This window comes from Mercenaria mercenaria, chromosome 15 (assembly GCF_021730395.1).
Source record: "Mercenaria mercenaria strain notata chromosome 15, MADL_Memer_1, whole genome shotgun sequence".
Lineage (NCBI taxonomy): Eukaryota > Metazoa > Mollusca > Bivalvia > Venerida > Veneridae > Mercenaria > Mercenaria mercenaria.
Window position 1 is genome coordinate 9,193,876 of NC_069375.1, and position 18,389 is coordinate 9,212,264.

At 34.6% G+C, this 18,389-nt stretch overlaps 1 protein-coding gene across 1 annotated transcript in view; it reads right to left on the bottom strand.

Moving 5' to 3' along the window:
• Positions 1 to 17,607, bottom strand: part of LOC123546205 (uncharacterized) — a 33,197-nt gene extending 15,590 nt beyond the window's left edge. Inside the window, exons 1-4 of the mRNA XM_053525727.1 lie at positions 17,388 to 17,607; positions 16,399 to 17,133; positions 15,984 to 16,066; positions 10,217 to 10,287 (exon numbers count right to left, since the gene is read on the bottom strand). Coding sequence (XP_053381702.1) covers positions 10,217 to 10,287; positions 15,984 to 16,066; positions 16,399 to 17,133; positions 17,388 to 17,592 — 1,094 coding nt within the window. The 5' untranslated portion in view covers positions 17,593 to 17,607. The remainder of the gene's footprint in view (positions 1 to 10,216; positions 10,288 to 15,983; positions 16,067 to 16,398; positions 17,134 to 17,387) is intronic.
• Between the last annotated feature and the right edge of the window lie 782 nt (positions 17,608 to 18,389).

Here is an 18,389-nt window from a genome sequence, read left to right on the forward strand (position 1 = left end):
CTTCTTTAATTCATGAGTTGTTGTCTTTAAACTCCGCTACCTTGTTAAAAATGTTTGTACAAACGACCGACCCTGCTAAAACAACAGTAGAAGTCAGTGGGGTCCACCAAGCCGGAAACTGAGACCTGTATCTATCCCAAGATCCTGCTGTTTCGACTTCCATGCAGTTTTGAGATAAGAAAAAGAACTATACACATGAATATCATCGGGGGAAGACGCAAATGCCCCGTTGATAGGCTTTGATTCAATTTTGCTTAAAAGAAATCAAACAGTTTCATTTATCGGGCACACATACGTAGAAACTTCACATCAGGCAAACACCCAAATTTGATATTCTAAGATAAGATTTATTAATTGAGTCGGAAAGACAGTTACAAGTAACATAAACTCTGATGAGATTTTTAACCGACTATAAATTCTCGTTATGTACTGCTTTGATTCTATTTTGCTTAATAATCTATTTTAAAAACTTTGTAGCTTTTACTCTGTTTTATTAACGTTTATCAAAATGACAACGTTCATGTGAATTTTTCAATTCAACAGCAATTATAATACAAATCCGAAACTGATGTAATGTTGTTAAAAGTCATTGTAAAGTACCCCTAATATTTAAATGTATTCAGGATTTGCAAGGAATATCAATTATTTATCTTGTAAGTATTAAAATAGGTTGTTACATTAAATATCGAGACAAATAGGTAAGTTAACCAGACGTGTACTTGCAGCACGACCATTTTCCTTAGCTTTCCATGTTACAGTGGAGCACTGTAGAAATTAATATACTACAGCTATAATTATTTATAAAAAGGAAATCTTAAACAAATATTTTGACTCAATTTTACATCAGTCTTACAAAGATATTAAGACGATAAAATAAAATGTTAAATAATAAATAATATGAACCGGTCATTATAAAAGCTGTACAAAAATAAGGATAAAAAAAGAATAAAGGGAAGTCATTCAGAAAGCAAATCTATTTTAAAATGAAATAAAGCAGTTTATCATTTAGCTTACTCCTACACAGTGATCTCCCTTGTCATTCGAATCAGGAGAGGTAGAAAGAATCGCATGCAGATCTATATCCTATACAACTAGAAAAATGATTCAGATCATATGCTGTTTTATTACTGATGAGTGCATTATGTATTAAGGCTAAACTAGAGAAATCTTTATTATACGTTTTGAACTATTTTTTTCACAGCATATTTTCATGCGCTTCGGTCACGTCTGCGGTTTTTCTGAAGTGTTTTAAAGGAATACACCTTAGCTTTTCAACTTAACCATGCTCGATGGATCAACAGACTTAAAAACATAATTTCAATACGAAATGACGCATTCTTTAACCTTATTGTATTTACATATATATGAAAATATCAACCGACTGTAGAACAATGTTCAGAAAACAGTTTATATCAATACGAGTATCTGTCGATTAGTCCGAAAAAACGGGCAAAAACCTTACAGCGGATTAGTCTGTCTTTCAGTGAAAATGGTTAGTCTGATTTTTGGCAAGCTCTGGAATACGGTAATTATAGGTCTCAACCTAAAAATTGATATTAACAAAACTATCATAAACTTCACATTTGTGAAATCAATTTTGGTTATTTCAAGGACTTGGAAATCAATTTCTAGACTTTATTTAATGCATAACTATCATTGAAAATTTTAGGGTCTATCTCTAAATATATCTTCGATTATCAAACATATAAATTATAGTAGCATGCATCAATTAAGTCTTAGAGTATTGGGCACACATTTAGAAGTTTGAACCAAATATGTATTATAATCTACGCCATTACTGTAGGCCCTGGAAATGAATATATGGAACAGGAGTGTATAACAACGCGAATCGGCCACCTGAATAGTTTTATATTTTTACATTTCAAGCACTTTTTGTGTTTTATGCAAGGAAAGCGATAACGCACGTTTTATTTTCGAGAAGCGATATCTGTAAAATTATTTGGGCTATGTTGGTGCATTCGCCCTACCAATCCCTTGGCATTCTGCAGACGTTGTTACACGAAAAAAAAATGCTTTAACTTTACTTCATCGTTTAAAAAGTGCTAATTGGTCTATATGATTATAATGTCTGTTGTAATATTAAGACTGGATTCACAAACTGAAAACCGAGATATCAAGTAGAAGCACATGAAAAACACTGTTGGGTTTATATCTGTTTTCACTAATGAAATGTTTCTCTCTTTCATTTTTATCAACATATTTCAGTTTTATTCGATTTATTCCTGGTTTGTTGCCTTGAAGAATAAAAACCAATGAACTTTGATTCAGACGGAATACTCATAATTTGATTATTTTGTTGAAACCTTTTCAAATCATTTTGTTAAAATATACATTGCATACGGAAAAATCATGAGGTAGGTTAAGCATAATCAAAAAAGAAATATAATTTATACTACACTGAGCTAAAATTTTAATTGGCCACCTGACATTTACGAGCATATTTTATAAAGTGTTCAAGAAAACAGAGTCTTCGTTTTACTTTTTAATGCACAGACAGTGATAATATCTGTGTAGAATCTCATTGCATGGCACGCAATATCCTTAGGACATCGGGCACTCACCAGGCATATACATGTATGTTGTTTGACAACATAGAAAATGACGTCACTTGACCTTCAGCTATTTCCGGAAGTAAAGAATATGAAAGTAAACATGCTACACTTGAACACGAAAGTCGCCTCCGCATTGTTCGATAGTCAGGGGTGAAGCGCTGGGGTCATCCCGTCAAAATGTATGCGCGTGGACTTCTTTACTTTTGCTAATGGGGAGTCATTTTTCTGCATTTTTCAACGATTTGAAAAAAGCTGGGCTTTAACACGACATGTCAGCTTTTCATCTACGAAAACATATTTGATCTCGGAAGAAACACAAATCCCACAGGCGTCCGTAACGGAGCAAGGGTACATAGAGATTTTTGAACGTCAAATTGCTCAAAAGGTCCTTTTTGGTGTTGTCTGAAAGTGTCAGTATCTGCCTCGGATGTAAGATATTTCCGTGTTTTCCGTATTTGAGAGATGCAGACCTAGACATTTCAGAAATATTTTCAGTTTTGTTTAGTTTTGTTTATAATCCATGACATATAATATGCATGTGGATAAAACAAGTGAAATAATAAAATAGTCTTAAAATCAGTACTGTACAAAGTGTACAAAATGTACAAAATGCGGTACAAACTAAACATGTTAGATTACAATAAACATGTCTGAATAAGAAAAACCACACTAAATGACCAAAGATGAAATTGAGACAACTCAAAAACTACTAATACAGAAATACTGACAGAGTATTAAACAAATGTTTCACAAACAAAATCAGTAGTTTCCATCGATGCAAGCTGAGTTTGCGGCTTTTCTGGATAACCGAAAACATTGCTTTTTGTGCCTGATCGACTAGATTTTTCTTATTTTTATCAAATTTACCATTATAATGATAAAGAATGCCCAAATACGAAAAATCATCAACAATTTCTAACTGTTTACCATTATACATGAATCTAAATGCCCTTTCGCTACGCTTAGCTTTACGAAATATATTTTAGTTTTAGCTTCATTAACATGTAAATCCCATAATTAAAGGTTATTAGATTTGTATCGATAAATATGCACAACGTCAGCAGCGGAAAAATTGTGCAACTTTAGGAGCGCAATATTATTCCGCGAAAGAACGAGTGCATATTTCTAGATGCAAATCTAATAATCTTTTTATTACATACGCATTTATACACACAATTATTACATAAATGATATAAATTTGTTCTTAAGCCTGAGTAAAACTTAAAATATCGTCGTTAAAGAACTTTTAAACGCGATGAGATACATGAAACTGACGTTTTAAATGACGTCACACACCTGATATGAAATTTGGACGTCAATATGGAAAATTATTGACGTGTTAGGTTCCATTTATACTTAACGGAGTTCATAAATGAGTATGTAATAAGTCACAATATTCAAACATAGCATCTTAAGCTTTCTGCAAATCTGTCTGACTTTCCGCCAGTAAAACAGTGTCATTTGCGTATAATAACAAAAATAGTCTTAAATATACATCAACAGTGTCATCACTGAGACTTCAAAATGAATTTCGTGTGATAAATGTTGATTCTACGGAAGTGTGAAAGGACCATCAAACGCTAATACATTTTATTTATTTATTTATTATTTTATATTCATAACATTGAAGTGATGTCCAGCTGACTTTATGTCGACCTACTATTTGGTGCTATACATGCGTCAATAATGTAGAGCTCCCCTTTTATATCCACTTTATAAAGGCAGTACTTATCAAAATAAATTATAGCAGAACGATGTTCTAGAATATTTAAACACTCCATATATCGGTTATGATCGCGTAGTATAAGTATAATCTGAAAAGAGGATCCCTCGGAATCACCGAGAACAAGGCAAACAGTGAAAATTGCAGACTCGGTTTGATTGAGTCTGTTCATGAGCAGTAATGGAAAATGCAACAATGCCCACGCCCTCTAGCACCGGCTTAAGCAGTATTCAATCTTAAATCTAAATGAATTGAAATCAATTATCCCGAAAGACCAGAAAATATTACAACACTGAGATGAAGTCGGGGCGACTTTTTACCGCCACCACACAGCACTTAACACCCGCTATAATCTGAAAAGTAGATCCCTCGGAAGCACCGAGAACAAAGCAAACAATGAAAATTGCAGACTCGGTTTGATTAAGTATGTTCACGAGCAGTAATAAAAAAAAACTTGAAGTGTTGATTCAAATAAACTGCTTTACAGAAAAAAAATGTTTTCTCATTAGTTTTTTGGTCCCCACAGTATAAAACTGACCAGAAATCACCGTTGGGAAAATTGGGAGACCCAGTCAAAGTTTTTGAAATATTTTCAAATGGTGCACTGAGCCGACTGCTTTTGAGGGTGGTTATGATTACCTCTCGATATATCATCATCAAAAGCATCTATCCTTCCTAGATTCTGGTCCATTTACATAAAATAATTAAACCCGTGCAGTTTTAAGAATAATCTTCCTGAAAAATAACAGTAAAACAATCTTTAATTAGTTATAAGCTCTATGATCACTTTTGTTTTATATTTATAGATTGAAAAGACCTTTGTAAACATGTATAGCTTTTTGCACTTTCTAAACATAATAAAAATTTTAAGTCTTGGAAGATTTCTGCGAATAAAATTTTCTAAAGTGTTATACGTTACATTAAGCCAGTACCAAGGATCGCAACAGGTGTTGCTTCTAGACCGACCGTGCTAACATTACCTTTAGACATCTATGGGCCTACACTAAATAAATTCTAATAGGTCACTAATAAGTTTCAGTTTAAGATCATGAAGTTTTTTATATGTACATTACATAATTGACTGAATATCACTTTTAAGTGAATAGAAATTCTCCCATATTAAAACAGTAAAGAGTTCATAAGTTCAACTTGTGACGTAATTATTACTTTCATTTCACTTGGGTTTAACGTCATATCGGCACATTAACAGGTCATATGGCGACTTCAAGCTTTTGACGGTAGATGAAAATCCCAGGTGCTCCTTCGAGCATTATTTCATTACGAGCGGGCACCTGGGTAGAACCACCGACCTTTCGTAAGCCAGCTGTATGGCTTACTCAAATGAAGAATTCAGATATACAGTGCTTATCGGGATAGAAAAAATATTGAAACATCTCATATTAAAAGAGTTACTTTTTCGGACAAAGAATGCGTATTTTCATAGAATATGAATAAGGTTCGACAAGAAGTAAGATACAGAACGATACCCATTTGACTGCGCTGCGTAGATGCGTTGAGTAAATTTTTCGAACGATTTTCGAGAAACAAACCCGGATGATTCTATGAAAATGCGAATGTTTTTCTAGGAAGCAGCCATTTGAAGTGTTTAAATGATTAGGACTGTATATAACATGATATTCTAAAAAAACTAACATAAATCTCAGTCCCCTGTCTGACTGTACAGAGATATTTGAGAAAACGGCCGATGCACCCACCAGTTTCATTTGTTTCGGTATATAACGGGGATAAATCCTTTGACTCATATTTACAAGGCCGGAATGTGTTATTTCCGTAAATTTTAAACTGAGACAGCTATGGCCATTGTGTTGAATAATACACACGTTATTGTTTTATGTCTCGTATCAATTACTTGAAAACATGTTTATTTTCTGCCGAAGAGGTTTATTGAAGTTACTACGACTTACACAACCAACAGCATACATCTGATAAGTAATTGCGTGTACACAAAATAGTAGATCTATAAGAATGAGTAAAAATATAGTCGGCCGTGCATCATCAATACGTCGTTATTCATTAAGTTTGCAGCACTTGTGTTTGAGGAGATTCAGCTCAAGTATGACTAAGTACTTTCAGAAAATGTAGCAATGAAATGTTAATTATATAGATGTATTTTAGTTTATCTTTCCGAAAATGCCTACAAGAGCATGGTCTATCTATTTTTACGTACGCGACTCCAGATGCAAGTCTCCTGACAAATACACACGTGATTACACGTGTTTTCTTTATGGGTGACTTATAGAGCTTGGTCCCTAAAAAAAATAAATAATACCTACGGTTCAAACTGTAGTTATTAAGGTTTACGTTAGATGTGCGTTTTCAAAGCGTTTCAGTGTATTTTGGAATAAAGGCAACACACGGATCGTGAAAAATTATATAAGTTTCGAAAGTTTTACAAGATTATGTAAATTACTACTTTTCTCTTGTATTAAAGACACGTGTATTGTTCTCTACGACTCCATAAATGTTCATATCCATTTGATAAGCTGTTTAATATCAAGTTATCAGAACAACATCCAGCCTCACAACACTAGAAATGCATTTGTAAAAGCGATGTCTCCCAATGCAAAGTCTATAGGCAGAAGTCAATAGGGTTCAGAGCGAAGTCAAAGGACATATGATGCAATAGGGATCATCTACTTGGCATGTCCAGCCTCCTGCAAATATTTCAACATTCTTGGCCTATGGTCTCAATCACTGGTTAAGCTCTGTGACCTGACCTTTTGATCAAGAGATCAAATATAGGGGTTCACTTGAGTCCAACTCTTTAAGTTTTCAACATTGAGTCAAGTGTTCTCAAGTATTCAAAAAGATTTTCATGAACAGGCACGTGACCTTGCCTTTATAGACTGACCCAAAATCAATAGGGTCATCTATGCATTTCAATCATCTCTATGAAGTTTTCAACATACTGGTCAAGTGTTATTCTATACGGAATTTTATCAATGTTCAGCCCCGTGACCTGACTTATGGACTGACCCAAAAAATAGGTCATTTACTCGTCATAACAATCATCCTATGAAGTTAAACTTCTGTCGGAGGTTTCAAGATTTTATTTGGAAATGTTTACCATGTTCAGGCCACCTGTGGCCTTGACCTTAACAGAGTGATCCTAAAATCGTTAGTCTCTACTCTGATGACCAACATCTATGAATTATCATTGGCAGTGTTCTAGTACTGACCGGAAATTGTTTTCATGTTCAGCCTGTACCTTGATGTCACGAGTGACCCAAAATCGATTAGGGTCATCTACTCTGCATGACATCAATATAAGTTTCAATTCTGGGTCAAATGTTCTCAAGTTACTGACCGGAAATGGTTTCAATGTTAGGCCTCTGTGACCTTACCTTGGACAGAGGAACCCCAAAACGTAGGGGTATCTACTTTGCATGTACAATATCCTATGAATTCAATTCGGTCAGTGTTCTCTAGTATGATCAGAAATTGTTTGGTCATTTCTGGCCCCTGTGACCTTGACTTTGATGGAGTGACCCAAAATCAATAGGGGTCTACTTAGACAACAGTATGAAGTTTCAAGTTCGGATCATGTGGTCTCTAGTTATTGTCGAAATGGTTTCAATGTTTGGGCCTGTGACTGACACTTTGACATGCCCCAAACTAGGGATCATCTACTCTTCATGACATCATCCTAGAAGTTTTCAACTTGGGGCAAGTGGTCTAAAGTCTTTACGAAGTTTACAATGTTAGCCTGTACCTTGACTGAGAGTGTCCAAAACATAGGCACATCTCTCTTCATTGCCAATATTCATGAAGTTCAATTCTGTCAAGTGGTTCTCTAGTTATGACGGAATGGTTTTCCTGCTAGCCTGTGACCTTTTTACGGAGTACCCAAAACAATAGGGGTCGTTACCAGCACCTACGAGTTTGAACGTTCTAAGGTCAAAGTTCCCTTTTGCTCGAGCGTGAGTACGGACTACGGTACGGACGACAGGGCAAAAACAATATGTTCCTGGGGGAGACTAAACGTCAAACTCACTCTAAATAAACGCCCTGTGGAGAATAAATAGATATTTCAAACGTATTAAAGCAGCACATAATGCAATGCAAAACTATTCAGAGAAATGAATATATGTCTTAACACCATAAATAGTTATGTATCATTAAATATCATGTAAATACTGTAATTCATTATTTGTCTGTCCAAAGCACAGTATTTGTTTGTCTATGAGTATGGTAACGAAAACGTGTATACAAGAAATAGAAAAAAGGTGAACAATTGATGGACCATAAATCATAATTCTGGATCCTTTTGACAGATGAACGGTAACATTCGTACGCAAGGTAGGTCGTTCCATTGACCATTAAATTATTTGTCTTGCATATACTTGCACATCCATTTGCACTGCATCATTATCGTTTGGGGCCCATTTCTGAATCTTTAGATTAAAAGCACTTTGTGATTCCACTGCACGAAGTTCTCTTTTGTAATGTCATGCAATCCATCAAGTGCTGTAAAGATTTTCAAAGTCCTTAAGTTTATATTTGAATATAATACCTGTCATGAAGCTACAGGTTAGGCTCGTCCATGTGTCCTAATTAAAAGTGAGATATAATACTGCTATTTCTCGGTATGAGAAATAAGAGAATTTCGGATTAATTAGACGACTAATAGTTAGTGCTTAGTGAGAAGTTTCTGCGATGAGGAGTTATCGGGTGAGCGAGGCAACCTGATAACGTGGACGGCAATAAATCTCCATTAGCACTAACTATATTATTATTGTCATGATTATTCCGATCTTGGCATTATTTTAAAAATAAGTGGCCGTTAAGACGTCAATTGAGGACTCACTATATAATGACATATCAACGACACAGTATGTGTTCATTAAAAATCGCAATAACTCTCGTTTTGATAAAACTATATTACATCATTTTCTTAGTTGGCGTTTCCAACACAATGGTGATGATTAGTGCAATTTCTATAACAACAAATGATCATAAGTCACTGATCATGACCGTATATCCATCAGTGTTAACGACGGTATCAAGAAAGATATACGGCACCCTGATATCGGGTCGAAAATACTGCAAGTGACAGGATAAATATTATTATATTATTATTACACCTATCTTTGACAACATATCAACAGCAAAAAATCTTTCACATATCATTGTTTTCATGCATAGCCCAGCAAGCATGACTATATCGATCCGATATGGGTATAATGTCAGAATGTCGGCAAAATGTGCCGATGTAGGGCCGACGTCGGGCCGTTGTATAAAATATTGAATATTATATATTATATATAATATATTAAACATTGAAATCGGTAGATTGACATCAATCAGTGTAACATTTCGTACGTCGGATTGACATCGGGCCGATATTGGATTCTCTAATATAACTATATTTTTCAAAATATTATTGATAAACGTGAAAAAGTAATCTTATTGCTTATATGTGCTAATTTATTAAGCAAATATGATGTATGTCAGCATTAATCAAACTAGGTTCCAAACAAAATTTGTAGATGGTATTTATCAAAATTTTACATGTAATAAATCGAGGTAATAATCAAGATGCATTTATATTTTTATGTAAAATGCCACGATAAAAATATTTTGAAGTTGGCCAAATATCGTTTGCCAATATCAGACCAATGTCATTATGATGTTGGCCCGATACCGGCTGCCGACTTCGGGCCGACATCATTCCTGATTTATGCGCCAAATTGAAGCCGATACGTAGAAAACGACGTGCTTTGATATCGGCCGATATAGAATGCTGATGGGAGATTACAGCTGAATTATTATCCTCGTTTCAAAATTTGACATTTGCAGTACAGTATATCGAGCATACGTTCACATCTTCACTTGAAGGTTGCCAGGAAACTATATACAGTTTATGAAGATGAAAAGTACCAACTTTTGTGCTCCTCACTAACAATTGTAATCGTTTTCTTCCTTGCTTTCTATTTCTACAAGATCAGCATTTAATACTTTGCACTTCTTCTGCAATTGAAAATTACCAAATAATTCTTTTCATTATTAATTCAGCCCTATACCTCATTGTTATTATCACATTTTGGTTGTACCATTATCCAATCACGAGATATAGTATTATTAATAAGCGTTTATATGGCCAATGTACATGCCAAGACAGTGAGACGATGCAATTACATGCTAGGCGAGGCAAAAGATTACTTAATTAATCGCTATTTTTTATTTGAATGTAAGATCTATTAATTTATGTAATCCCAAAAGAGAAAGAATCCATTTTTCTCTTTTATTATAAAACAAAAACTGCAGACTTATTCACAACATATCTACATACAATGATGACGACGAAATAATTAGACACATTGAGTACCACGAGGTTTAACTCTGTGTATTAATGAAAACATGCTGCAGCGGTATTATGTATCAAGGAGACGCAGCTAAAGACATACAATCAAAGCATCCCATTGAACTCTTCGTCAATTCTATTTCCGCACAGGCAATGCAATTAGCGACAAATCTTCCAAATATGACTTATTCATTTACACGTTAAAGCATAGCAAAAGTTCGACTTTAGGCACATCTAATAAAATAAAATGATCATCTGTAATCATTGGTTGCAATGCTGTTCATCTGTGTGATGTTGAACCCGGATCGACACAAGGACAAACATTCCTACTTGATTCGTATCCGCAGGTATCGCCGCCGGGGCGTACATTTTCATTAGAGATGCGTTTATTTCTGTACAAAAGAAAACCCCGATGAAGCCTTTTCGCGAAACGTCGGTATATAAAGATTTAACGTAAATCTGCTTGTAGGCGGTCACCTCCTATAGCAGCCTTCCTATCTTAATAAGGCCAGTATCTCATTCCCAAAAGGTCATTATTCTATAAACTACAATGATTACCTGAGCAGCACTGCTGTAGCAGCAACTTTTTCACTCCAAATTGGCTGCTGCATAGACAGTTACAGTAGTTTTTCGTGTTTGGTGGTAATTTTTCCACTATTTAACCTAAAAAAACCAGAAATTTTGAAAAAGAACTATGTGGCTGCTTCTTTCAGAAATCTAATCCCTATTTCCATACTGTAGTTGTTAGATGATAACAAATAATCCGTTCACTTCAGTCTGTAAATACGCAGGCGCATGACACCGTCGATCAACAGTGTGGGACCATTCAGCGATAATTTGGTTGGCAAGTTTACGGTACGCATTGGATGTTTTCACAAAACCAGCATTCGAATCGAGAATGGTGATAACATCACGGCAATTGATATCGCAATACATATGTTTTATGTAGTTAACTAAAAATAATTTCATTAAAATCATGACCATGCTATTATCATGACCTATTATGGAAGGAATTTACTAAATATCTGAAATGTAGTAATTTGACTACTCACAGAAAACACGCAATCCTATTGATATTGAATTGCGAAGTGATAGCACTTACTCCCATGACGTTACCAGTTAGCACTTACACTCCGACTTAAAGCACAAAAATAGGTTAAAACTTAAGCATATTAAATACACAATGGTCATGTAGTACACATGTTAGCTCCCATGATGATAATATTAGTATATTTACCGCAATCATAGTGTAGCGACTGTTTGTTAAAATTCAATAAATTTGAATAAATAAGACTATACAGCGATTGTCAAAGCTATAAGGGACAATTGATCAGGTTTCGTGTATCTAAGAGTTTGTCAATTCTAACTACAAAATCTCTTGTCGATACAAATTAGGTGATTTTACCACCTACATCTCCCACAGCATTGACAAGATTTAGTGATTCTTTATTTGGGAAAAATCGAAACAACAGAAAAAATATGCATCGCAAACCCCCAATTGATCTGATTTAGATGACATAGAAATGAATACACGGGTAATTAGTAGATTTACTCAAACCCCAGAGAGAAATGAAAACAATTATCAAAATTTAGCGAAAAAATCATGCGAACTAGATCCCATCCCCCATGGTTTTAAAAGAATGTTTGACGAATAAACCTGATAAAAATTAGAATGTTCTAGATGCTCGTATGTGCCCAAAAGGGTTAAACATTCACGAAAAGACCTTTCTTAAAAAAACCAAAACCTAGATTCTAATTCCCAAAAAATATAGACGGTCAAAAATGCCGTTTCTGTCTAAAATTTAGAAAAAAAATGGTTTGTGTTTGAATTGAAAAACCCTTGAGGAACAACGAAAATTCATGAAGTTAATCAATTTCTTATAAAAAAATTCCCCTCAACCCAAACGCCCCATTAAAAGTTCAAAAATGACTTCTTCAACGTTGGAAAGAACAATGTGACTATTTTGGTTGCGGGTCTCTTGCAGCATTTTACACTATTGACCAGGGACGTTGATTATGCCTTTAAAGTCCTTTGGTTTACAGGCAAGCCACTCGCATGGTGAGGTATACCTTAGTGACCCCTACCAGACCCTATGCATAGATGGGAGTTCAAAACAGTGTAATTTAAGTACAGTGTACCCCCAAGGGTTGTTGGGGCCAAAGAATACACAATGTACACAAAACCGTCGGAGCATCTGCGAAAGCAGGACCCTGAACAAACATTTCAGCGGAGTTTGCAGTTATATCAATCCTTCAAACCCCCAAAAAAAAAAATGTCTATTTAAGAGACCCTTCATCGCGTTGAAAAATTGTTTAAAGGATATAGTAAGTTTGGGTGAAAAACTAAATGTTGAAAAACAAAGCGAAAAAAAAAGAATTAATCATATTTTCATTGAACACAAGAACAATCTGTTTCAAACATATCTGTGAAAGTGGACGGCTCTGAAAAACAAACAATCAGCGTGTCAGGAACCTCGGTGCTTTCCTGGATTCGAACATGAGGATGGAGCAACTGGGAAAGTGTGTGTAGGAATTCCTAGCCAGTTGCGGCAAAATTTGTCACAAGACAATATATAACCCCAAAAAGCAACCAAAACTCTAATCAAATCTCTTGTTACTCAGTTTTGGGTTTTTGAACTTCTTCTATTGGGAATTCCAAAACGGTCAAAGAACAAACTGCAAAAGTCCAAAAAACGGCGCAAATCGTAACCAGAACATCCAGATACGCCATATAAGCCTTTCTGCGTGAAATTTATTGGGTTCCCGGCAATGTGGGTGAATACAAAAAATTTTTAACACTAATTTAAAGGCATCAAAAATCAAACACCGCCCTTTTAGCGAACATGCTAGAAATATATACACCTCCGAAATTGAGTGCAGAATTAGCATTAAAATAGGGTGCCCAAATGTAACAAACGATTTGGGGAAGGAGCTTTAGAAGCGCTGGAGGTTTGGAATGCCCCCCATTGGCAAAAGGTGCAAGACCCTGCAAAGTTTCGAAAAGCGTAAAGACGCATTATTTCATACTTTTTTGGCAATAACATTCATGTTACCCGGCTTATTTGTAGGTACTTTGCGGCCATTAAAAAAATTTAATAAGAACCCAGGTGACAGAATAATGTTGGGGTGTTTTTTTTTGGGATGTATCATGGATGTTTTTCCGGACCCTTTAGGTGGGATTGACCCAATAATCCGGGACGGTTTGATGCTGTGATGATTTTGGACTCATACCCTTTAATTCTGTCTTTAAAATGTAAGATATCTTTGTTCTATTCTGCTTGACCGTGCTTTATAAATATTAATGTTTTTGTATTGTATTTTTGTTTCTGTTTTGATTGCCTACTTCCAATTTAAAAACTTGGTATTTATTACCGTAATGTATTTTTTAATTTTTTTTAAATGTTCAATTCCATTTTTTTTTGAACATTTATAAATTTTTTTATGTTAAAACCTTTTGAAGTAAATTTTTTTATGAAAAGAGTGCTTATAAATGAGGATATAATAATAATAATAATAATTCCCTTTTTTTCAGCCAAAATGAAACCGTACCGTTGTAGGGAAAAAGACGTTTGCTTTGTTTTGGGCCCATTTTTAGAATGTGGTGGGAGATTTGCGTTTTATTTATTATCCGCGTTTAAAAATTGACATTTCAGTAACACGGATATCGAAAGATTATCACATACTTCCCACTTGAAAAGGGAAATTTCCAAAAAGGGAAATATATAAGTTTAGAGATTGAAAAAGTTTTCCCAATTTTTTTTGCTCCTTCACATGAACAAATTGTAAAACGTTTTCTTCCTTGCTTTCTATTTCTCAAGATGAGCATTTAAACTTTGCCCCTTTTTCTGCAATGAAAAAAAAGTTTTTTTAAAAAATTTGAAAAACTTTTCATTATTGATTCAGCCTATTCCATTATTGTTATTTCACTATTCTTTTTTTGTACCCTTATTCAATCAGTAAAATTTTAAAATTATTAGTTTAAGCGTTTCATAAGGCCCATTTACCACAGCTGAGACGAATGTCAATTTACGTGGCTAGGCCCAGGGCATAAAGATTACTTTAATTATCGGTATTTTTTTTTTTTGAATGGTATTTTTCTATTAATTTTGTGAAACCCAAAAGAGAAAAAATCAATTTTTTCCTTTTTTTTATATAAAAAAAAAAACTGCGACTTTTTTCACAACCATATTTTTCTCCAAGACGACGACGAAAAAAATTTGACTAATTGAGTAGCCACGGGGTTTAACTCGTTGTATTTATGTAAAACATTGCTGCGAGGGGTATGTATGTACGTCAAGGAGACGAAATGCCTAAAGGGCATACAGTCAAAGTATCCATTGAACGTCTTCGAAAATTTTTTCCGCCCGGGGGAAGCTTTTCAGCGCAGGCCCTTCCCGAAAAGAAAGACCTATTTTTATTTACAAGTTAAAAACTAGCAAAGTTCCTTCTAGGGACATCTGTATAAAATTAATGATATCTTGTAAAAAAATTTGGTTTTTGCAATGTCTTTTATTGTGTGTGTTTAACCCCCGGGGCGGCCAAGGCAAAAAAAAAACCAAATTCAAACGGGAAAAGCCCGTACCAAAATCGACCTCCCCAAAACGAAAAAACCCACCAAAGCAGAGTGCAACCCCACAAAAACACACACACAAAACGCGCGCACCAAAACAAAGCCAAACACGAGGACAAAAAAAACAAAAAAAAGGAAACCCCCAAAAATACACGCGCACACACCCAAAGCCTAACAAGAGGCAATACGAAAAGCCATTTTATCTTGACATTCCGTATCCGCACGTGTAATCGCCCCGGGGCGTTACATTTTGCATTATGAGTGCGTTTATTTCTGTACAAAAAATACCCCGATGAAGCCTTTCGGCGAAAGTCGGTATATTAAAATTGTAATAGTTTTTCGTGTTTTTTGGGGGTATTTTTTTTACTTTTTTAAACTAAAAAAAAACTGAATTTTTTAAAAAAAAAACTTATGTTGCTTTATTCTAAAGTCAATCCCCCTATTTCATACTGTAAGTTTTTAGATCCCTAGAACAAAAAAAATCCGTTTCCCCTTTTCAGTCGTGTAAATACGGCAATTAAGTGTAAAACGGGAAAGGCCCGGTGGGGCAACCGTTTGGGGTACCCTTCGATGCGATAATTGGTGCGCACAGTTAGAGGGTGCAAATTGGGTTTTTTTTCAATATGACCCGAAATTTGAAAACGGATGTGATAAATAGCCGGGCTTTTTATATCGCATACTAAGTTTTTTGTAATTAACTATTAAAACATTTTTGTTAAAACATGAACCCTGCCTATTTTCTTCCCCATTTTGTGCAATTACTAAAATGTGAATGAGTTATTTTATACTCACAGAAGCACCAAACAATTTAAGTTTGAATGCGGAGTGTAGACTTATCCCATGACGTTCCCAGTTAGCACCATGACACGTTCCGACTGTTAAAGCAACATTAAATAATGTGCTTAAAACTTAAGTCATTTATTAAATACACAAGGTCATGTATGTACACATTTGTTTTCCACATGATGAAATAATATTAGTAATAATACCGCAAATCTATAGCTGTAAGCGACTGTTTGTTAAAAATGCAATAGAAGTTGAATAGAATATAGATCTATACCAAAGCGATTTGTCAAAGCTAATAGCACATGCTATTTATACAAGGATGTTTTTTGTTCCTGTAAGTTGTCAATTAACTATCAAACTATTTTCAAAAGCCCTTTCCATTACTCAAAACTTTTGTTGTGTTTTCCTTTGATAAACCTACCTTTTCTGGAGACTAAGCTAAACCGTCTCTCTGCCCCTTTAATGTGTTCCTCGACTTGATCATGAAGTTGTGACACTTTTTCTTCAGAACTGCTAAGAGTTGATGTTATTCCATTGACGCCAGACTTCAGCAAATCTATGGCAGTAATACATTCGCGAACGTTTTCTCTGATATCTGTCACATTATCGGCAATCTCATTTGAAACTGCTTGAATTCGTAAGTTACCTTCTTCACGGTCATTCCTCAAACTCTCTCTGAAGATATCCATTTTCTTTGATGTATTTTGTTCCAATTGTTTCACATCGTCCATAATAGCTTTCATACCAGCTGTTATTTGCCTAACATGTTCTTGAGAGCTTAACTGTAATGATTCCCTAAAGTCTGAAAACTGCTCTGATATATTCTTCTCGAATTGTTCATAATCTTCTGACCATTTCTCTGTTTGTTCATTGACGAAAATGTCTGTATTTGTTTTAAATTCAGATACAATATCTTTTAAAGTTTCAATTTGTTTTTGAACTTGAGAAATAAAGTTTATTCTTTCCAATTTTTCGTTCTTCAAAGCATGTTTTACCAAGGTCTGAAATGATAGATGTTTCCCGTCGTTGTCATTGTTCGCTGATTTCTCACTTTGCACAGGATTTTCAGCACCAGTCTTTTGTCCAGTGTCAGATGCATTTTTAAACTCGGCAAATCTTTGTTCCAGCCTCTCTACACGGGTACTGATAGCCGAACCTATTCAGATTTAATTAGATAAAGTAGAGTAATCGTTTGGTCAAACAAAATTTAGGATAGATATGATATAGGAACTTCTTACAGATTTTATGTTACTTATGTTACTGTCACCAACAGTGTTACTTAACAATGCACATGAATTCTGAAAAACAATATGGATCTTAGAAATGTGGTTTAAAAAATCGTTTGCTGTTTATCAGAAAACTGCTGTTTTAAAAGTAGGAACTAATGAAATAAAAACAGAGAATTATTACCTGTGGAAGAGTCGGTTTCGATTAATCCAGGCGCTGTTGAAATCATCTGAAGATCAGCTCGAAGCATGCTGATTTCTAGTTTTCTCTCAAACATCTCTTGTTGGACGAGTTGTTTTATAAATGTCAAAACACTACAATCACACTGTACATCACTCATCACTAACACGACCCTCAACACGAATAAAGTCAAAATTAAAACAGCCATTTTTTAGCTTTAGAATAAGAACTTGACAAGCTGTCTTCTCGCAAATGCTTATGGGACTTAAATTGTGTTAGACTAAGTGTCTGTATTACTAATGAATGTTTTCAGAAAACGAAAAGAGTGACCGGGTCAGCGAAATTAGAATTTCCGAAACTACTTAAAACTACATCACTAGTACCCTCTTGAACTAGGTTTACAACTGAGTTCAACAAGTTAGCTGTAACTTATAAGAGATCAAGAGATTGAATATGATGCTGATAAAAGCCCCAATTGTTCTCACTATAATCATTTTATTTTTTGGCAAGAAAGCAAAGCACATGTCAATTCCCTTAACATTTTCTATGTACAGCAAATTTAAATATAACAAAATTATTCCTACAAATATGAAAAATTGTGTTTTTTATTTTGTAAATCAAAAGACGATTAAGCCATATAAATCTTAACAAATCTCGAAGCGGGATGGGAGGGGTGTACAGTAATGGTACGTCCGTTAACACAAAAAGAATTTGCGAAGGATTCAGAAAGAACTTCTAAGCTTCAAGATTATTTAATTACTTCTGCCATTTTTACTTGAATAAAAGCATTTCCTTCCTAGGGAATTAGTAAGTATTTACCGAAACCAGAAACAATTTAAAAATGCAACACCATCCTTATTTACAGTAGAAACCTCTTATAAATAGAAGATAACAATTTGATAAATGTTTGCTACCATACAAATTTGACAACTGACAAGCATATTCATTTCGGACAAATGAAGTTGACTTATATTATTTATATTATCACCACATAAGCATTTATAT